Source organism: Equus quagga, chromosome 11 (genome assembly GCF_021613505.1).
Source record: "Equus quagga isolate Etosha38 chromosome 11, UCLA_HA_Equagga_1.0, whole genome shotgun sequence".
NCBI lineage: Eukaryota > Metazoa > Chordata > Mammalia > Perissodactyla > Equidae > Equus > Equus quagga.
In genome coordinates, this window is record NC_060277.1 from 115634596 (window position 1) to 115655861 (window position 21266).

Consider the following 21266-nt stretch of genomic DNA (forward strand, 5'->3'; position numbering starts at 1 on the left):
TAGGGAGATGAGAAGCACTTTATTTCTGGCAGTGGCTGCCCCCTCTCCCCCCCCCCGCACCAAGCTGCCTGCTGCCCCTGGCTGCAGCAGGACAGAGAGACAGACAGACTTTCTCCCTGGTAGCTTCAAGGAGCCAGGGGCAGCTGGGCAGGGAGAGGAGGGCAGGAGGCAGCCAAAGAAGACTTCTCAGAGGAGGTGCCCAGAGCCTGACTGCTGCAGGAAGCTGCCCTCGCGTTGGCGCTGGCTCCGCTGGTCTTCCCGGAGCTCTGTTCGGGCAGAGGGAGGCCCAGGGGGCCCACGGGGCTCACTGGTACGGGTTGGGGGTGGACACTGTGTTGCGGCGGCTGTAGGACATGTCCTCGTACACCACACACACCGAGTTCTTATCACTGGCCCAGCAGAGTTTCTTGATCTGAAAGATAAAGCCTGTCGTCTCCCTACAAGGGGCCAGCTCCCTCTGGGGACCCTCTTTCTTCAACGCACACCCCCTTAGGAAGCCTTTAGATTTTAGCCTTGAAACGCCGCAGGGCCTCTGGGCCTGCAGCCCGCCCCTCAGTTGTCCTGAGCTGCCCCAGGCCTGGGCAAGGGGGTGGGGCAGCCCAGGGGGCAGTGGCAGGGAGGTTGGAAGTGACCTTGCCCCCAAGGACCTGGACGGGGACCAGAAGCTCGTGAAGCTGGGGAAGGGCGGGGGTGAGGGGCAAACAGCTGAGGGACCAGGGGCAGAACTGGCCGATTCCTGGCCCCTGTCTCCGTCACCCCCTTCCCCTCCCACCTGCAGCACACGTTCACACGCTCACACGTACATGCGCTCTCACATACGCACACACATCACACAGGAAGTCCCACGCAGGCATCCCCAAGCTCTCTGACCCGTCTCTCTGGACCCTCCTCCCACCCTCACCCTTAAATTACTGAGCAGCACATCCTCCCGGTACCCCCGCCCGGCCCCGGCCCGCCCTGTATCCTTAGGACTTGGTCTGGGCTCCAGTTCTTGAGTTTCCCTCCCACCTTCCACCCTGCCATCCAAACCCTTGGAGCTCCAGGGGAGCCTGATGGAGGGGACGGGTGGGTGCTGGGGTTTCCCGTCTGGCCAGCTCTCTGGCTTAACCACTCTTCTTCCCTCCCTGCTCTCCAAGACGAGCCAGCTTATAGGGACGCAGGTAACAGCTGGGGCATTCATACTGACCTGGGTCCTCCTCAGCACACACACCGCCCCCAGTCCTAGCCCGATGAGGAAGAAGCCCACAGCCAGGGCCGTGGGGAGGGCAGTGTGTATCAGCTGAGCCTCCCGGCATGTGTTCACTGCTTGGGACAGTTTGTCTGGGAAGAAGGAACAGAGAGAGGCACTTGGCAGGTGGGGGATTCCATGAGAGCTTTTGGGGTTCAGGGCAGGGAGGGGACCTGGAGTGGGGGACAATCCAGGAGGCTTGCTGGAGGAGGCAGGCTTGAGCTGGAAGGAACCACTCAAGCAAGTATAGAGGGAAGGTCCCCAGACAGTGGCAGGCAGAGGCCAGCCTGGCCAACATGTAGGTGGAATGGTCCTGGGGTGGCACGCTCCCTACCTGTCACCACAACTGAGGTCCCGGGGCCCTGGATCTCCAAGATGTTCTCCATGATGGCCTGGCAGGTGTAGATGCCGGTGTCAGCCAGCTGCAGGTGGTGCACAGTGATGGTCAAGTTGTCTCGTGGCCCTGAGAAGGTGACGCGGCCCCAGAACCGTTCGTCCACGGTAGTCTTCCTCTCACCCTCATAATAAATCACGTTGCTGGGCTTCGGCCAACTTTGCTTCAGGTGGAGCCCGAGCAGGGTCCCGCTGGTGCAGCAGGTGATGTTGATGGAACTCTCCTCTGGGGCGATTATGTAGGGAGGGGACTGCTGCACCTCTGCAGGGAGGCCCAGCCACCGTCACCACCTGCCTGGCTGCAGGAGCAGGGACTTGTCTGTCTGCAGGGGACGGTGGTGGGACGGAGGGGCCCTGGGACAGCCCGCTGCTGACACATCACCCTGGACGAGGCACCCTGTGGGAGCCTTGGAGCAGCTCAGGGCGCCAGCACCCAGTGGCTACACTTGAGTGCTGAAGGGGCCACAGGGACCGGGCCATCTGCGACCTCTCCCCACCCTGAAGTTCCAGGGAAGGTGGAGCTGGGCTTCTTCCTTCCAAACAGCCGGCCCTCCCCTGGGGGGCTCTGATCACTCTCCCTGACTCCACACCCTCTCCCTCCCTTCCAGGACAGTCCCTGAGATAGCAGGAGGCACTGTCAGTCTCCCTCTCTCTTTCCAACGCTGGTGCCTCAGTTTCCCCATGTTTCCAGGCACCTGGAGCTGGTGGCTCTGTGGGGTGGGCACATCCTGTCTTGTCTGTGGGACACCAGAAACGTCCCCCCTCTGCCCAGCTGGGGAGCAGTGGGACCAGCTTCCTGGTGCAGACGCAAACCTTCCTTAACCTAATGCAAACATCAGCTTCTCCCCAAACTAAATTCTGCAGCTCTTTCTTTCTTTCTCTCCTTTTTTTGTTTTTTTGCACAAGAATTGTGCCGGCTGATCCCCCCACCCTACTTTATGTCACTGGCCTTTCCATCTCACTGCAGAACTTCACACATGTATCTGTTTTAAAAAGCAAACTAAAGGGCAGAGTTCTCTCATGACAGAGGCCACCTTGCTAACTGTAGAAGAGAATCTGGACATTCAGGTAAAGAGAAAAGAGAGCTCGAAGCTGGTGACTCTGCACCCAGACGTTACCAACGTCCGCTGCTTGTTGTTTTGTGACAGGTGTTCAAGGTCTGTGGGGGGCTCTGCGGGAAGGTCATGCTCAGCATCCCCGGACCACCCTCTTCCTGGGAAGGAGCATCCGAGTCAGGGGCAGCAGGGCAGCTGGGAAGCGCTTACCTTGGGCGGTCAGGGCCCTCAGCAGGTTGTGGACAAGGGCCAGGAGCAAGGGGAGCAGAGAGAGCCCCGGGGCCATGCTCGCTGCCACCCCACCCACCGTGGACCCAGCAGCAGGCAAAAGGCAGGATCCCTCACAGCCAGCCGCAAGTCTCTTCCTGTCTGCAGCACCCAACTGTGTGCGCCTCGGAGGCCCCACCCCAAAAGTCCTGATGAAAGGTCACCTCCCAGGGGTCCAGGCAAGGTGAGACGGAGTAGGAGGCAGGCAGAGAGGGCGGCAGGTGGTGGCTGGGACACTTGGGGGGAGGGCTTCTTGGAGGTGGAGCCATGGGCGGGGGGAGGCAGACCTGGCTGAGTCCCACTGCCTCACTGGGTGCCCACAGGGTGACCCGTTGCCCTGGTTCCTCACCGTTGCTGTGTCTCCACAGGGCACATAAGGGGAGAGGAGAGAAGAGGGTGAGGCCAGGGGATAGGAGGCAGGATTAGAAGAAAGACAAGGGGGCCCCCTGGGTGGGGCGGGTCAGGCTCCAGCTGCCCTCGTCCTCTGGGACACTTTCTGCTGGAACCTGATTTACACCCAGGAATCTGGCTCATCACATCAGTCACCCGGCAGCACTGGGGCAGGATGGGGCCGGGGGTGGGGTGGGGTGGAATGGGGGGAGGGTAGCAGGGCCTCGAGGGCCTTGTGAGAATGCAGACGCCATATTTCCTTCCAGGTGTCCTGCCTGGGGTGTGCAGGGAGCAGAAGGACTTTTGTGGGCCCCTCCCACCTTGAGATCAACAATAAAACGACCTTAGATATCACTTTATCTGCCCCAACACTTTTGGTCTGTTTCCAGTGAGACAGAATAGATCTCTGCAGCCCGCAGAGCATGGAGGCCCTGGTGCGGCGCCCGCTGTGTCTGGCAGGTGTCAGCCTGGCTCTGGGATAGGCCTGCCCGGCGGCGGCACATGCCCGCGGTCGCAGTGGTCACCAGGCACCACATGGGGCCTCCAGTTTGTGGTTCCTCACAGTGAGCAGGGGCTTCCAGATGTCAGTACCTTTCAAACGCCTCAGGACTCTTTATCACTTTAAGACATGAAGCAGCTTCTTTTAGATTCTTATGTTTTCCATTTAAAAAATATTTTATTTCTCAGCTCATTTGATGATTTACTGGTTGGTTTTTTTTTTTTTAAAGATTGGCACCTGAGCTAACATCTGTTGCCAATCTTCCTTTTTTTCCTTCTTCTCCCCAAAGCCCCCAGTACACAGTTGTATGTTCTAGTTGTGGGTTGTGCCACGTGGGACACCGCCTCAGCGTGGCCTCAAGAGCGCTGCCATGTCTGCGCCTGGGATCCGAACCAGCGAATCTCCGGGTCGCTGAAGCCGAGCGCGCGAACTGAACCACTCCGCCACGGGGCTGGTCCCGCTTGGCTTATTTTATTCACCTCGAAAAAGCCCTATATGTATGTAGTAAGAATGCACGGGAATTAGGAATACTGCTGCGTGAACCGGTGTGGGATGGGTCGGGGCCAGCAGGGCGGACGGGGCAGGGCAGCCGGGCGGGGGAGGCGCGGGTGGGACCCGCCCGGACCGCCCAGCCGCCCGTGGGTCTCCTCAGGGCGGGCGCCGCGGCTGCGCCCCCTGGTGGTGGGGGCCGACGCACCACCTTAGGCTTCCCGTCCCCGCTCTGGGCCTCGCCGCTGCTGGCAGCAGGGTCCCCAAAACCTGTTCCTGCTCGTAGTCAAACGCCAGGAGCGTGCCCGAGATCCACTTAAGACCAAAACCGGGCGCGTCTGGAGGTTACCCGCGTGCCCCTCCTGCTCCTGGGGCGGGAGCGCGCGCAGGAGGCACCCACCGCCCGCAGTGGGCGGGCCCACGAGGGAGAGCGTCCCATCAGGTCAACTGCTCTGGAACTTAGATTTTTGCATTTCTGGCCAAAGGGTGAGGGAGCCAAGAGAGCTGCTGAGGACGGAGTGGGAAGGGCCTGCGTGGCCTGCCTTCCCAGGAGGCCACGGTCTTCACCCTGGGTCCACTCTCTGCGTGGGACCCAGAGTCCTCACTCGGCTGAAAGAGCCGCTGCCGAAGACCGCACACTGGGCAGGTCTCCGGGCCAGCAGACCAGTGCTGATGGGTTCACAGGTATCTGTCAGCCGGGTGGGGGAGACGGGGACAAGCAGGCCTCCACTGCTGGGGCTGTGATCACCCTGTGCTGGCAGCCTCTGGGTCAGGGTGGGGCTCCTGGGGCTTGATGCCAGATGCCCAGAGGGCTGGATCACCCTCCCAACGGGCCCATGTTCCTGGGGCTCTGAACCAACCCCTCTGGGGAGGGAGAAATGACAGCTGTGAGCAGAAACCAGTGCACATAGACACTCAGGCACACACCCACCCACCATCCACACTCACACACATGCACACACAGACACACCCACCACACACGCTCACGCACATGCAGCACCGCACCCCCCCCCCCCCCCCCCCCCCCATACATCCTAGGTCTCCTGGAAGGAGCAGGAAGTGCAGCCTCCCCACCCATGCTGTCCTCCCGGGCACCCTGGGGACAAAGTGAGGCTTGAGGGACAATGGGAAACCAGAGGCCTGGCTGGGAGTGGGGTACCCAAGTTCTGGGCCTGGGACTGCCATAGCCAGCTAGGGTCCTCTTGGGGAGGGGCACTGGCTCTTTGGGACCCCACACTCCCACTCCTCCCCCTAGCCCCGGTGGGTGCAAGGCCAGGCGGCCGAGTGTCCAGGCCAAGTCCGGGGTGACCCCCACCCAGTCCCCCTGCTGGCCCATAGACAAGGAGCAGGGCCTCGTACCTGCGGAATATTTGAGAGCTTCAGGGAATGGCGCCTTCTGCACCAGGCCCACATGCTGAGCACCAGGATGAAGAGGATGACAATGACAGGGATGACAAAGACCATATCAGACTGGCTCCCCACCTCATGCAGGGGGCGTGGCGACTCTGGGCCTGCCGGAAAGTGGGCGGGAGGCCTTCATCATGCATTCCTGGAGCAAACCTGGGAGGGGACATCACTTCCCGTGGCCCAGGGTGGGAGAGTGGGAGGGGTGATGGGGTGTGCAGGATGGGCCTGGGTGCCAGGCACAGAGGGCTGGGAGACCCGAGGGGGCTTCCGGGGGCACAGGCTCCTCGCCTGCACCTCGGGGTAAGGAAGCAAACACCCACCTGGGTAAGGTGTGAAGAGTGGGTCCTGGGGCTCTGCCGAGGAGACACAGGCAGGTTAGGGGCCTGTCCAGGCCCAGCCCTGGTGCAGTCCCCACCCCCAGTCCCAGGTGTCAGATGAGACCTGGATACAGGAGTCCATGAAGGGCTCACTGGGTCCCCCTCCCAGGGCCTGGCCAGTGTGGGGCACGGGTCTCAGCCCCTCTCCCTGCCCCTGGGGGCGGGGGGCAAAGCTGAACCACTGCTCCCTGCCCCTAGTGCTCAGGGTGACCATGACTGGGTTAGAAGCGGGTGTGGGGGGCGGTGGAGACTTGCTGAGTTTTACAGCAAAGGAAGGGGTGGAAGAGGAGCAGTGGGGTGGAGAGGAGGGTTTAGAGGTCATTGCCCTTGTGCAGCAGGTGGGGGTCGGGGAACCAAATGCAGGGGCAGCCCAGGGGAGGGGGCTTGTGATCCTGTGGGAGGTCATGGAGGGGGGCCCAGAGGTGAGGGGGAGGTGGGAGGGCAGCTTGGGGATGTTCTCTGCTAATTGCTTCCATTTCCTCAGTGAATCAAGTAAGTAGCCGGATCCTGGGCGAGAGTGAGGGGGCGGGAGAGAGGGCAGAGGGGCTGGTGAGTGGAGCAGGGTAGCGGGTCACTGTGGCCACGAGGGTGTGAAGGGGGCGCCGTTAGATGTAACCAGCGTGTCCTGGAGGGGGTGCGGGGACAGGTGCGAGGGGAGCTAGTGGTGAAGCTGGGAGGGGGTGGTCAGAGAGGGGTCCTGGTCTTGGGAGAGTGCTGGCTCTTTGGGTGGCTGGCGCCCAGGGTGAGGCTGCGGGAGTGGGGTGCTGCTGGAGAAGGCAAGGGGCCCACGGGGTCTCTGGGTGATGGCAGAGCTTTGTGTGGCTTCGTTTTGCTGGAATCCAGGCCTGCCCTCCCAGCCCAGCCACTGCTGAGCCCCTGGGGGGCGGGCAGGAAAATGCCTGGGGGGTCGAGATGCCCCTCCCCCACCTGAGACATTCAGGGTGGTGATTCCAACGTTTATCTGGCCTCCTTGGAGATGCCATTTGTACTGGCCAGACTGATTGTCCCAGGCGTCCTCAATCACAAGCTGTGCCATGCCTCCTTGAACCCGCAGGTGCCACCCATCCTGAGAGATGTTTCCTTGGGGGGCATTCCTGAAGATATACTGGCAGTCCGTCCTTGCCGCCACACTCAGGCAGATGGTGATGTTGGAGAAGGGGTTGGAGATGTTGCAGGCCATCATGGCACGTGCCCCCCTGGGCACAGACACCACGCCCTGGGTGCAGGTAGGGTTGTCCCAGCCTGTGCGGAGGGGAAGGTCACTCACATGGGTCATGGCTGGGGCTCAGAACATTCACAGACTGCCCGCCCTAGGGTTATTGACATTCCCTGGGGCCTCGGCCCCTCCTGGGCCTGAACTCAGTCTGCTGCCCCCATCCCTGCCTTGCCCCCACTGAACCCCCCCGGCAGAGAGAGTGGGACCCTGAGACTTACTTCCTTTCTGAGCACTGAAGGAGGCATCCAGGAGCAGGAGGGCCCAGAGCATCTTAGCAAGGAGGACAGGGGATGCCAAGGTCAGCATGGTCAGCGGACAGGCCTCAGGGGTTCAGCATCTTCCTCCACGGTTCTTGGGACACTCCCTGGAGGAAGGAAAGCCGATGGGTCAGAGGCCCCCCGGGCTGCTGCAGAAGTGAGCGGGAGCGGCTGCAGCTTGGGCAGGGGCAGGCAGGGGTCTGTGAATGCTGGAGCCCCCGCCCACCCCTTCTCCGTGCAGCCTGCCCCCCGCCCTTCTTGGTGCCTTTATAATGTGCACAGTGCTGGCCACTGTCCAACAAGACAGGAAACAAGGCACTGGGAGATAACCGCCCGCCCCTCCACCCCCAATCTGGGTTTATCTTTCCAGTTTCATAGTAAAACCTGCAAAACGGCCTGCGTCGTGTGTCCTATGGAAACGGCTGGTGCCACATAGACTCTGGGGCCCACTCTGCATTAACACTGTCCTAAGACCCCCTGGATGCCCCCAGTCCCCACCCCCCTTGTGCATTCTGTGGCTGGGCGCACCAGCTTCACTTCAGGACCTCCTTAGGGATACTTGGTCCACTTGCTGAATTTCCTTATCAACAAAGTCTTCCTGTGGAAGTCACGCGTTAGAATCCGGAAATCGTGGATTTTCACTTCCTCTGAACAGGCCCATCTCAGGCTCTTGGGATCACTCGGCCTTCATGAAACTGCCATTTATCCTGATGCGTTTAAACTATTTAAAAGTATTTTAAAATTGTTTGCCAGACCATTTGTTGACCATTTGATTAATAATAATGATAATAATTGGGGCCGTGTTGCCTAGTGGTTAAGTTCGTGCACTCTACTTCAGCAGCCCGGGGTTCGCAGGTTTGGATCCTATACCACTCATCAGCCATGCTGTGTCAGTGTCCCACATATAAAGATTGGCACGGATATTAGCTCAGGGCTAATCTTCCTCAACAACAACAAAAATAAAAATAAAATAATAACAGACTTTTTTGTTTTTGAGCAGTTTTAGGTTTACGGAAAAATTGGGCAGAAAGTGCTGAGAATTCCCCTATGTTGGCACCCCAGTTTCTCCTATTATTAGTGTCTTGTAGTAGCATGGTGCATTTGTACAATTGATAAGCCAGTACTGATGTGTTATCATTGACTAAAGTCCATAGTGTACATTACGGGTCACCCTTGGTGTTGGACATAATGTGAGCTTGGACACATGTATCCACATTATGGTATCACACAGACTAATTCCACTGCCCTGAAAACACCGTGTCCCCCTCCGTGTCCCTGATCTCTTTACTGTCTCCATAGTTTTGCTTTTTCCGGAATGTCATAGAGTTGGGACCCTTTGGTTTTGAGTTCAGCTGTTTTTACTTTTTTTTCCAGTTGGGCAAGGGGATGGGGTGGAAGGGTAGGTGGGCCTCCTTTTGCGATGTTGTCTGCCCAGCCTGGGTGACCCGGCTGCAAGGAGACAGCTGCAGGTCCTGAGATATCACAGAGGCAACTCACTCGGGGGGCTGAGTCCCGTCCAGCCACGCTGGGGGCAGACTTCCCCAGCACAGCTTCCCCGGGTGTGTCGGTTCTGAGCTGGTGTGGCCGGTGCTGCTGCCTCCAGGCTTCCTCTGTTTGATTTTCTAGACTTGTTTCTGTTCCTGATTTATTGTTACCGGAGGGCAGCTTTTTTTTCTCATGATATATGTACCACGTTTGTGAAACAACAGCAACTGACAGAGAACAGCCGAGGATGGAAGAACCACCGGGAAGACATTACCTGAGAGAGGCAGTGGACACTCAGGGCCCCTCTTTCAAGTGTGTTCTTGTACACGCGTGTGCACGCACATGCATGTGGTTTTACGTAAGTGGAATCATATTAGATGAGATACTTAATCACAGGTACTCCGCCGCTCCCCATCCTCCCTCCTTTCTCCCTCTGAACCGTATGTCCTGGGGTGAATGGTGGCCCCCAAAGGACATGTCCACCCAGTACCTGTGAATGTGACCTTATTTGGAAATAGGGTCTTTGCAGACATGATTAGTTAGGACGAGGTCGATTGGAGTAGGTTGGGCCCTAAATCCAATATGACTGATGTCCTTATAAAAAGGGGGAATTTAAACACAAAGAGAGAGACACTCAGGGAGAAGGCCACGGGGCGACGGAAGCAGAGAGTGGACTGATACAGCCACAAGCCCAGGAACGCTGGAGCCACCAGAAGCTGGATGAGGCAGGAAGGATGCTGCCCTGGAGGCTTTGGAGGGAGCACAGCCCTGCCAACAGCTGGATTTGGGACTTCTGGCCCAGAACCGTGAAATGAGAAACTTCTGCTGTCTTGAACCCCTCTGTGTAGTCCTTTGTTACGGCTGCCCCAGGACATGCAGACACTGTTCCCTCCCCTAACTGTGCCCCAGTGACTACGTGACCCAGCTTCCTTCTCACTCACACATAATCACGCACAAACCCCAGACACATGGAGGGAGCATTTTGGGGTCGCGTTATGTCCATTTCTCTGCATCTGGTTCTCACTTTGTGGTGCGTTGGGGGTGCTCGATTTCAGCGACTGCGTGAGGGCCGCCCCTTCCCCACAGCCCCCAGTGCCGCCTGCCCCCTCACCTAAGCTTCTCCAGGTGACACGAGACTCCCTGTGCCTCACAGGCGTGTCCCGACTGCAGAGGCACCGGCCATCTCATCCTGTTACTAGCTCTTTGGGTTTCCGTGTTGTCACTGCCTTTGCAAACCTTTTGCCCATCTTTCTGAGGTTGTCTGTCTTCTCCTTACGGGTTTACAAGACTTTCATGTCTTAAAGAAACTGTCATTTGTGAAGCAATTGTGTTCCCCAGTCGCTCATTTCTCCCTTGATCGTTTTTGGAATAAAAACTCTGCACGTTTGTATGGTATGTCTGGTCTGTCTCTTCCTTGAAAACTTCAAGGTTTTGTTTCAAAAGTATTTTTTCTTTGTTTGTCTAAAGTGTCCTTTGGAAAAGGCCTCCCAGACTGTGGGGAATCCACGGATGGCCAAATCTCATCTATTTTTATCTTCAAATCTTGAATCCACGGCAAAGTCGTTCTGCATGGACGTGTGACGGCCGGCTCTGTGTCTTCCTAAGGAGGGCACACTGCGCCCCAGGCGTTGCTTGAGTGAGACTCCTTGTCCCGGCCCACAGGGCGCTCGGGACCTGCTGATGGGCCTCTCCACGCAGGACACTGGCATGGGTTTCAAGCCGTCTGTGGTCTATCTTCACCCTGGGGAGGCAGCTTCTCCCTTGTTGCTCTGTTAGTCTTTCCTTAGATGTTTGTTTTCCACAAGAACGTTAACATAATTTTAATCAACTTTTTTTTCTCCGAACCAGGAATTTGGTGATTGAGTGGAGAGGGTCGGCTGCCCTGATCCTGCCCGAACCTGCTCAGATAATGCAAAACAGGCTGAGACCTCGCAGCTGGACACAGTCCAGTGGCAGCCTTTCCAGTTTCAGGACCTGTCAGCAGTCGCCAGGATTGGGCATAAACAGCTTATCACCATTAAATGTTGCTGGAAACCTTATGTGGATGGAAGGTTCTAGAAAGAGGTGTCGCAATTGCCCATGCTGGGTCTCCCAGGGACTTCCCAGGGCTGCTCCCTTGTCACAGGATCCAGGGCTTCCATGGGGTTGCACCTCCCTCGTAGTGGCCTCAGAGGACACCACCTTTGTCCCTCAGCCATCAGCAGACGCACAGCTGTCTCTGCTCTGCCGCCTCTGGCCGACCTCCGCACAGCCTTTGGCGTCCACACTTCCGCAGCAGTCCAGTGCGGGTCCCGGTTCCCTAGTCTCTGGGGGCAGGAGGAGGCAGGCCAAGCTCGCCCCCAGCCAGAGATGTGGGAGGACATGTTCCCGGGGAGGCAGCACGCTGATCCCCAGGACTCCAGCCCTGCCAGGACAGGTGAAGGCATACCTGAGCCAGTGGGCAGGTGTCCTCAGGGCTGCACGGAGGATTCACATCCAAGGAACCTAAACCAGAACGCCACCCAGGTGGCCACCCCTGTGCCCTGGGCACGGAGGGAGCTGCAGAGCCTCCTGTTGGCGGCCCGGCGCACCTACCAAATGCCCAGCTGCACAGACACACCGCCCCGAATCCTCTGTCCAGACACATTTATTTCCATCACAGCAACCTCGGGACTCAGCAGGAAGGGCAGGCGTGTCCTCCCTGAAGGGAGGGGCCCAGGGGCCTGCAGCATCCAGAAGGAGGCCCTCCCCGTCGGACCCTCCTCCTCACACACCGTCCTCACTGTGATCGGGTGTTTATCCTTCCGAATAAGTTTAGACTCGTGTTTCAAGTTTCAAGTAAATTTCCTGGATTGTTGCTTGAGAGTAAATGACTGGACGGATTGTTTCAGTCCTGGGCCTGCGAACCTGTGTGTGCGAGGGCCTCACTTCACGCAGACATGGCGACAGACAGATGCTGCAGTAGACGCTCTGTGTACTGCAGGGGCTCAATCCCTGTGGACCTGTGCAGCCTCCTCACTGTGAAGGGCTCGGTCAGTCCCAGCAGCAGTGGGCCCTGGGTAGGCCACTTCAGCCCAGCTGGATAGGTCAAAGGTCAGCCTTGGTCCTCACCTGGGCCAGGTGACACGGGGAGGTGGTGACCTCAGTGAAGACGTATTTATGTGCCACATGATGACCTGCTCAGCTGGACTTTGAGAGGGAGGGTGTGTGCTGACAAGTGAAAGGAAGGCAGCCCAGCCTTGGGGGTGGGGTAGGGTGGAAGCCAGGCTGAGGTCTGAGGTCTAGCTGTTGCTCCGGGAGGATGCCAACCTTCAGTTTCGAGGGCAAGGCCCCCTGGGTGGGGGTGTGGGTGCTCCGGCCCTGAGCTTCAATCATTCCTGGCCTGGCTGCCCTTTGCTCTGGGGCATTTTGTCTGCCTGCCAGGGTGGAGGGGGCAAGCTCCCCAGATAAGGTCAGCCCCGCCAGACCCCCGGCCCCATCAGCCTCCCCGGCTGACAGCCACCGAGGTTTTCACCACACCACACACCCTGAAATCCTAACAGTTACTTTACACTGACTCATTTTTAAAACCTTATTATCTATTTTAGCCTTACCTTGAGAAATGCGCATCTGTAGTCATTGATGGACGTGCTATATATACCTATGTTTTTCTAGTACGCAATGAAATGACCACAAGACAACTAAACCAGGAAGTGCCACGGACCCCTACCACTACCTGGTGGCCTCCGTAGGGGTGCAGCCTCTAGAAAGGTGGCCCCTGGCCATCCTCTGTCATGTTCTCAGAGGGAGACCAGTGTCTGTTCCCGCTGAGAGCTGGCAGGGGTGCCAGCCTCCTCTTCCCGGTGCCCAAAGCCCCCAGCCTCCTCTGAACCTTCCCCCAGGCTCCGGACAGCCCTGTCCTCAGCCACAGGCACTTCCTGATGGCTCTTCACGCTCTCCCTGTGGTCCTGCCTCCCACTGTGAAAGCCCCTGGGTGGTTCCAGAATCTGGACACAGTGATACCCGAGTCCCACCCCTCTAGATTCCCCCACTGCATCCACCTTGGGCTGGTGCTATGGCCTCCATCACAACCCCTGTGGCACTGGGTGGCACGGAGAGCCAGCTGTGCATCTCATCGGCATCTGGATGGGCAAGAACATTGGCCCAGCGCCAGAAGTCTCAAAGGCCACAAGACTGACCAGACCCCTGTGGTGAAGACAGCAGGGGGCAGCAGCCAGCTCCACGCCCAGGGCCTGTCTGTAGTGCTGGCAGAGGTGGGGAGGTCCCTTGTTCTGGACTGAGAACAGCTGCTCAGGGCAGCTCCAGTCCTGGAACGGAGGAAGGACCGGGCAGAGGGGGCCGCAGCTTCCCCCTGGGCTGGGGCCAAATGTCAGGTCCACGCTTTTAGAACAAGAGGACCTAGGACTCCCCCTCCCCCAGGCCGGACTCTTCAAGGGCGGAGGAGTCCACCAAAAACGCAGAGCAACCCCCAGCAAGGGCAGTCCTATAGAGCTGTGCTGGGCTCCCCACCAGCAGGGTCAGAGCCTGGGGCTGGGGACATCTCCAGCTTTGGGGCATGATATTCAGAAACGGCCCAGAACCACGGACAAGTCTTAACTCATCTGAGCCAAATCTGTAAAAGAGAGACACAAACTTCTACCTCATAAGAGCACAGGGGGAGCTGCCTGCCAAGAGCTGGATTTGAGATGAAAGCAGCTGGGCTGGAGAGAGACGGAATGGGGCTGGAGATGAGGAAGCTCTCCAATGTCTTCACACACATCCTGCTGCCCTAGCTGTCTGGGGCTCCTACAGCTCTGCTAGGTTCCACCTAGCCCTGACCAATGGCCTGGCGCTTTCTCTTTGGACCTGGGCTTAGATCTGAGCCAGGCCCAATGCTCGGTCACCAACGCTCAAATCCAGGCTTGTCTGTGAGGACAGTGACCGGCACAGCTGCCCACTGAGCAGTCCAGACACACAGGTGACTGGCAGGGGAGCCAGGTCTGCCAGTTGGGGGCGCCCCTCCCTGCTCACTGCACCGTCCTGCCTCTGCCACCACTCCCACTCCCGGGGAATCCCGCCCTTACCTGGAAGTCAGGAGATGTCTCTGAGACTGTTTTGGAAGTGCTGCCAGGGACTTTGGACTATCAGTCTGTGATTGAGGCACGAATGGCCACTGTCTGGGCACGGAGTCAAAGGCACCAGAGGCCCCTCAGAATGCTATTTCCAACCCCTCCCATCTGGCCTGCTGACTCTGTCATCCATTTATCCATTTGTGTGGGGGACATCCCTCCTTACCCAGCACGGAGAGCTGTGCCCCTGGCCAGCTCTCCAGTGGATGATGGAACTCGCCACTGCAGAGGCCTGCTTGGCCTCCAAACCTCAGTGACTCAGTCCTGGAGGGCCCGGAGGGTCAGCTGCACATGCCGGGCCAAGCTCTTCCTGCCTGGGCGGTGGCTATGTGCACTGGCCTGCCCCCACAGGCCCCTGACTGCCCCAAGATCCTGTAGTTGTTCTGCATTTGATATTAAGAGCAGCCGAGCGGAGGGTCTATTTTCTCTCTGCAGCTGTCAGCACCGAGCTGCTGAGGTGGGCCCACCGTGCACGCCCTCTCACCTCCAGCAGGGTTGGGGCCACAGAGGGCCCAGTGGGAGGCGAGGGTGGCAGGAAGGAGAATCTTTCTCTGGCCTCCCTCTCCTCCAGGTCCCAGCTCCCAGCGGCTTTGTAATGTGAGCCCTGACAGTTGGGGTTTTTTAAATTGTAATGCAAGTGCTCGCTTAAGCTTTGACTTCCAAGGGATCCGCTTCAAACACGGCTGTCTCTATCTTCAGTAGACGCAGAAAGACCAGATAAAGATCCTCCCACAAGTTTCCTTTGCTCCAGAGATTTCTGGGTGACTTAGATGACTGGCTGTGTGGCCTCTTGTCCTTCCCTTCCCATGCCTTAATTCTCGCCCTTATGTTTTAAATTCAACAATAAAGAGTGAACTGCAGGGACCTGCCAGGGGGCATAGCAGTTAAGTTCGCACATTCTGCTTCTCAGTGGCCCTGGGTTCGCTGGTTCGAATCCCGGGTGCGGACATGGCACCGCTTGGCATGTCATGCTGTGGGAGGCATCCCACATATAAAGTAGAGGAAGATGGGCATGGGTGTTAGCTCAGGGCCAGGCTTCCCCAGCCAAAAAGAGGAGGACTGGCAGTAGTTAGCTCAGGGCTAATCTTCTTCTTCTTCTTCAAAAAAGAGTGAACTGCAAAACCTTATGTCCCCACCCTGGACCCCAGTAAAAGTAGAACCCCAGGCCCACAGTCTCTCTCACTCTTCCTGAGACCTTGCTGTGGTCTCTGGCCTGCTGTGTACTCTCCAGGCCTGTGAATCGTAAACCTTGTCTTCGAAGTTTCCTGACGGTTTATTGCTGAGAGCAACCGAGAGCATCTTGCAGTAGCGTCTTGCAGTCATAATGAGAACCCTGTGGGCTGGTCCAGCCACAACATTGATTCCAAAAGGGGAACCTGGGCCCAGGGGAGTGCCCCCAGGCTCTGTCAGTAGGCTGAGACCAGCACAAGACAGGCCCAGACCCTGGTCTGGCAGGAGGTGAAGGGTCTGCACGGAGCACTGCCCTGGAAAGGTTATCAGGAGCTACCCACTCCGCCAAGCCCACCGCCCAGCATGCCCACACCGGGCAGGCGCAGAGGAGGGTGTGCTTCCAGCTACAGCACCAGACTTCCAGACTTTCCAGCTACAGCACCAGACTTCCAGACTTTCCACTGCGAGTACGCTCAAGCTATTTCCCTGTGGGCCACTGGCATGAAGCCACAGCACCTGCAAGATGGGCCTGGAAACCTACTGTCCTTGCTTTGAACTGCGAGGGCTCAGGAGATGCTGGGGTAGGCCGAGGGGAGGAAAGTGGCGGGACTGGTTCTACCCTCTGCTGGGACCCTCAGGAGGCCACTGAGTCCGCAGACTGTGAGGGGCCTGGCTCCGTCTGGGCAGCGGCCTAGGATTCGTGGCAGCGGCAGGGCCACCCCGTGAGCAGCAGCATGCAGTCATTGCAGGGAATTTATCAGGAGGAAATCCACTCTAGTGAATCAGCCTCCTCCCTCAGCTTGCCGGGCACAGTCCAGACACCCAGGTGCACTGAAATTTCAGATACGTGACCGATCATTTTGTAGTATATGTTCCACGCAATGTTCGGGGCATACTTATATTTAAATAGTGACTCATTATCTGAAATCCAAATGTGTTTGTAAGTCTGCCGTCTCTGCTGCTCTGCCTGAGTCTCTCACTTGTAGCCAACGCTGCAAAGGACAGAAAAACCAGAGAGAGAGGCCAGGGTGCGACAGGGCAAGTGACATTGAGAAGCAGAAAGATTGCGTGCATGGGGCCAGGACCAGAAGGCAAGAACACCTGAGAGGTGGGAAACAAAGGCAGCAATTCAGGTTTTTCCCAACTCGCCAACACAGGAATTGTATCTGCATACGTTAAGATCCCAGCGAGACAGCCAGAGTCCCTGACCAAGGATGACTCTCAGATTTGGGAGCTGTTCACTTACAGGAATCAGGGACACACTTTGGAAAGTGTATGCTGCTGCCAGCACCTCGGCCCACTATGGGACTTTGGGAACTCTGAGGGAGCCGGGGTTGTGACAGCGTGGGTGTCCTTGGGGCCAGGTACAGAGGCTCCTTGGTTGGCGCCAGTCTCCATTCCCACAGCACTCCAGCAGCTGGTGCTGCTTTCCTGCAGCTCAGGGGCCTCAGGTACCTACGCTGATGTTTACATGGAAAGGCTGTGCACAACACTGACCCAGGTGGCCTTTCATCAACACTGTAGAGAGAGGTGACGAACCACCACAAGAAGACAGCTGCAGCCTGTTAAGGCTGTGGAGCCCCAGCCTGAGCTCAGCGGAGGAAACGCCCCTGTCCAGGGTGCTGTTGCCCATATCCTGGTCCCTGCTGCTATCGCCAGGAGGGGACCCCAGCTGGGCCAGTAGTCCTCAGGCCAGGGTACAAGCAAACCCTTGCTGCCTCACAGCCTTTGCACAGGCTGTCCCCCCTGCCTGGCTGCCTCCTGTTCTTGGCGAGCCGCCTCCCCACCTCCAGTCCGGTTGCCCATGCCAGCCCTGCCCTGGCCCCTGTGGCTGGAAGCACATCTCCCATCACCCTCACCGTCACTGTCCCCAGACAGGAGGTCTCCCGAGGGCTCTGGCTCCTATACCCACAGGCACAGAAAGTAGTTTTCAAACTGCAGATCATTAACCAGCTGTCGGTGGTGAACTTAACTTAGAGATTGCTGCTGCGGTCAAACCAAAAATGAAAGGAGAATGTGGAAATGGACTGTAGAGTGCTCTCCCTGGTTAGGGGAAGTCTTGGGCATTTCATTTCTGCTTTACAAATGTTTGTGAGCGCAAGTGCTGTGTGTACTTGAGTACGTGTGAGAGCATAATGGGAATGCGAGCGTGAGTGCCCGTGAGTGTGTGCGCATGCCCCTGCGGGTGCACACAAGGGTGAGTGCCACCGGGGGGCACTGGGCCTGGACTTGAATGCATTTCACCCTAGTTGTGGTCAAGGGGCTGGAGGGGGCTCTGTCCAGACTCAGAAGACCTGGGGAGCCCAAGATGCCACCTCTCCGCCCCTCCAAGAGTCGAGCCTGGGGGTACCCTGCAGAGACACAGGTCCCCTCTCCGACCTGCAGCCCCTGTCCTCACCCCTCCCCTGGCACACACCCTGCACCCCCAGCCCCCTGGCTCATGGACCCCGGCCAGCACTCCGGGCCACGTCTCTAAAGCGAAAAGTGGCCAGAGCGGGTGAGGGTCGGGGAGCTCCACTCTCTCGAGTCTCCATCCCTGCAGATCCAAGTATGCGGAGCCCGCCAACACCGGAGTCCCTCTGTCAACCTCTGAGCCACCCACCATGTCCCTCGCCCCTCCTGGCCTCCCCTCCCTGCCCGCTTGCCCCTCACCTGCGCTCCTGCTCCTGACCCGTGCGGCTCCTCCTCACTGGCAGCCGCTGCTTGTCTGTGCTCTTCCCTCCTCTCCGTCCGAGAGGAAAACTGAGCCACCGAGGGCGGAGCCAGGGGAGGAGGCGGCAGTACTAACGATTCAGGATCCGCGGGAGGTGTGGCACCAGGTCCGAGATAGAGGGAAACCCGAGTTATGGGAAATCACTTGAGTCTCAAGAACTGCCCTGAGTCCACAGGAAAAGTTTATGACTTTCTTGGTACAGAATTCCTTATTACATTTTTATTAGAAACACTTCATTAGATTGTCCTTCTAAAGAAAACAGGAAAAGAGCAGGAGGCACTCTTCCGGGAGAGCTGATGCCCGGAGCTCTCCATGCTCAAGCGCTGATGCTTCTTTGCAGAGCTGGGTGGGTTCACGTCCCTGCGAGGACCCCACACGTGCACGCACACCGCGGGCCCCCTGAGCCCATTGAGGGCCGGCAGGAGCCTGTTAAGGCTGAGAGTTGTCGGAAATGCAAGGTGGGTCCGTGTGGAGGCAGCGCCAGGCGAGCAGACAAGAGTGAAGGGCAGAAAGTTGAACTGCCCTGAATTAGGCCTTGAGCTGAGGGGCCCCTCCTCTCAGCTCGCTCCCCACTGAGGGTCCTACTGGGTGGGTGTGCAGACACACTGTGGACAAACTCAGGCGTCCTGGAGGCCTGCCTGTGAGAGGTCATCCCCAGAGGGTGGAGGCCAACACACGCCAACCATGGAGAAGCATGCTAAGTGGGGAGTTCATTACCAGATTTGTTTGTTCCTCAGGTACAAATCGTTTTGGTGCTTATTGTAAAAGTCACCGTGATGAAAATTTTTCTTTGAGTCCCTGACAGAGGGAACAGGGAGGCACGTGTATGAGCCACCTGGGTGGCCAGGGGGGAGGTGTTGGCTTCACTCCTCCTGTGACTCTGTGACTGGTTCTGTCTTCCAGGTCGCTGGAGGGAAGCGGCTTGTAGCCTTGAATCCTGAATCTCTGGTCTGTGTCCGGCCTCCCCAGTTTTCCGTGGCTTGCCAGCCTGGGCCCAGCTGTAATTAGTACAGACCAAGAGGTGGCTGCTTGTCCTTCGTCCACACCTGTCACTCCCACTGACCAACATGCTTGAACTCTCCAGGCTTCAGCTTCCCCATCGCAGAGGGGCTAGTGTGCAGATCCAGCCGGAAGACAGTTCCTGTCCTGTGAGCTTACACCTGGGGCAGCAGAGCCATGAGTCAGATGACCACAAGGACCAAGGAGACCCCATGGGAGCAGGAGCAGGGGCCTGGCCTGGCTTCTTGGGGAGAGAGTTCCAGCAGAGGGGCTAGGACAGGTGGTGGGCTAGGGGCCAGAAGACGGGTTTGGCTCCAAGCAGAGTGACCTGGGAAGCTGATGGGCAGGGATGCCTCTCATCAGACCTGCTCTTCCAAAAGCCCATGGGAATGCGGGGTGGGGGGCAGCAAGTCTGGAGGTCCTTAGTGTGTCCGTGGCTGGGTGGGAAAGGCCCAGAGGCGCATGGAGGCAGGAGAACCCACAGATACTGGCAGTTTGGATGTGGGGTAGAGGGCCTGGTGGCCCCCAGTGCCAGCATATGGGCAATTCCCTTGCACTGGAACCCACGGTGATACGCTGGCAGGGTGGAGTGGAGTAAGGGACAAAGAGGTGTCTCTGGAACACCAGGGGAGAGGTCCCCATGGCTGTGGGCCCTCGAGTGGGCAAGTTCTTGTCAGGCAGGCAGTGAGGGTATCGGGGGTGGGTGATGCCCCACTTTCATGAGAAGAGAGGACACAACCAAATTCTGGAGAATCCTTGAATTTTGGTGGTGGCAGAGGAGGAGCCCAGACAGGACACGGCAGAACGTCCCAGTTACCCCACAGGAAGAGCGTCTACACCTCCCAGGCGGTCAGAGACAGAGAGGGGTCACCTCACCAGCTGGACTTGGGACCTGAAGGTCAGCCAGTGCCCCAGGGTCTGGATCTGGGCAAAACAGATCAAAGTCCTCTGGGACTTTCCAAGGAAGCAAAAGCTGCCTCATGGGCAGATGAAACTCAAAGTCAATTGTCCTCACAGGAAGATGTGCTGTGGTTAGTGTGAAATTCAGCACCCCCACAGAGGGCACGGAGGCCAGAAGCTCGGCCCCACCCAGAGGGCCAACAAGGCACTAGAGAGAGGCCCCACCCAGACTGGGGACCAAAATGCCAGCCCCCACATCCTCCATGCCTGTCCCCCGGGCCCCATGCCATCCCCTGGGCTGGAAAGAAGGGCTTGTCGCTGGGGCCACATCCCAAATCAGTCCTTCCTTCTCCTAGGTTCTCTTTCTCAGCAGGGGCTCCTGGCGGCAGCTTGTGGCCACCAAGTCCCTGGGGCATCGGGCTGTTCAGGCAGGAGGGGAGGAGGGTCTTACATGGGGAGGGGCCTTGAATGTCAGCTGAGGGCACAGAGTCTTTCCTCCCCATGCAATGAGATGCCATTGGGAGTTTGATGCCAATACACACACTGATAAAGTACTTACATATCTTGAAAATGAAACTAGTTTGTTTATTTTGAAACTAATACAGAAGCCTTACAAACCACTCAAATGTTATAAGAAGATACAGTGAAACAACCTGCGGTGTCTCATTGCGGCTCCTCTTTCACTCCGCAGAGGAAGAGCTTGTGGACGCTTGCTTCTATAACTTTCTAGACATTTATCTGTGTGTATACAAGTGCACACCCACCTCCAATGTGCGTATCTTTTCCCGTTTTTATACAGTCCTGAAATCTCCTCTTCAGATGGCCCTCAGCTCCTCCGTTTTCTGCCTTTCTCCTTCTGTGGGATGTTTAACCTTCTATTCTCATGAATCACGGCTTCTGCTGCACGTGTGATGCCCAGAGTTTCATTTTCTTTCGGTTCTAGGACTTTGTCAATTTCACTTATGACTTCCTATTTAACCAGAAAAAGTTATTCAGCATCGTATTCTTTTTTTGGGTGAGGAAGATTCACCCTGAGCTGAGATCTGTGCCAGTCTTCCTCCACTTTGTATTTGGGATGCCTCCACAGCATGGCTCACCAGTGGAGTAGATCTGTGCCTGGGATCTGAACCAGTGAAACCGGGCTGCCAAAGTGGAGCGCCAGGAACTCTAACCACTTGATCACAGGGCTGCCCCAGCATGGTGTCCTTCATATTCCAGAGGCACTAAAATGTTTCATTTTGTAACCAATTTGTAACTTCATTCTGACTTCTCTCTTCATTCTTGGGTTCCCCCATTGAAACTGTTGCTGTTTTGTGCATACCCGACTTGTCACA

At 57.6% G+C, this 21266-nt stretch overlaps 2 protein-coding genes across 3 annotated transcripts; both read right to left on the reverse strand.

Moving 5' to 3' along the window:
• Positions 1 to 3011, reverse strand: CD7 (CD7 molecule). Its single transcript, XM_046677469.1, has 4 exons — positions 2887 to 3011; positions 1563 to 1883; positions 1187 to 1320; positions 1 to 412 (listed from the first exon to the last, which is right to left on the reverse strand). Exons 1-4 carry the CDS (start codon positions 2960 to 2962, stop codon positions 305 to 307), a joined length of 639 nt encoding a protein of 212 aa, XP_046533425.1. The 5' UTR covers positions 2963 to 3011; the 3' UTR covers positions 1 to 304.
• Positions 3012 to 4164: 1153 nt separating this feature from the next.
• Positions 4165 to 18063, reverse strand: SECTM1 (secreted and transmembrane 1). 2 transcript variants are annotated; one of them, XM_046677467.1, is made up of 6 exons: positions 17973 to 18063; positions 7540 to 7685; positions 7033 to 7347; positions 6049 to 6081; positions 5681 to 5832; positions 4165 to 4323 (listed from the first exon to the last, which is right to left on the reverse strand). In XM_046677467.1, exons 2-6 carry the CDS (start codon positions 7625 to 7627, stop codon positions 4189 to 4191), a joined length of 723 nt encoding a protein of 240 aa, XP_046533423.1. In that variant the 5' UTR covers positions 7628 to 7685; positions 17973 to 18063; the 3' UTR covers positions 4165 to 4188. The 2 variants fall into 2 exon arrangements, with proteins under 2 accessions (XP_046533423.1, XP_046533424.1); XM_046677468.1 differs by lacking the exon at positions 4165 to 4323 and adding an exon at positions 4352 to 5185.
• Positions 18064 to 21266: the final 3203 nt, after the last annotated feature.

What these genes read in the sequence shown, in the direction of transcription:
- CD7 (XM_046677469.1), bottom strand. Translation starts at nt 2,962, where the DNA reads ATGGCCCCGGGGCTCTCTCTGCTCCCCTTGCTCCTGGCCCTTGTCCAC. An exon ending in GAGGGCCCTGACCGCCCAAG is followed by an intron (nt 1,884 to 2,886) that starts GTAAGCGCTTCC and finishes GCCTCCCTGCAG; the next exon opens with AGGTGCAGCAGTCCCCTCCC. An exon ending in GTGTGCTGAGGAGGACCCAG is followed by an intron (nt 413 to 1,186) that starts GTCAGTATGAAT and finishes TTTATCTTTCAG; the next exon opens with ATCAAGAAACTCTGCTGGGC.
- SECTM1 (XM_046677467.1), bottom strand. Translation starts at nt 7,627, where the DNA reads ATGCTGACCTTGGCATCCCCTGTCCTCCTTGCTAAGATGCTCTGGGCC. An exon ending in CTTCAGTGCTCAGAAAGGAA is followed by an intron (nt 7,348 to 7,539) that starts GTAAGTCTCAGG and finishes CCCTCCGCACAG; the next exon opens with GCTGGGACAACCCTACCTGC. An exon ending in CACCACCCTGAATGTCTCAG is followed by an intron (nt 6,082 to 7,032) that starts GTGGGGGAGGGG and finishes TCTCCTCGGCAG; the next exon opens with AGCCCCAGGACCCACTCTTC.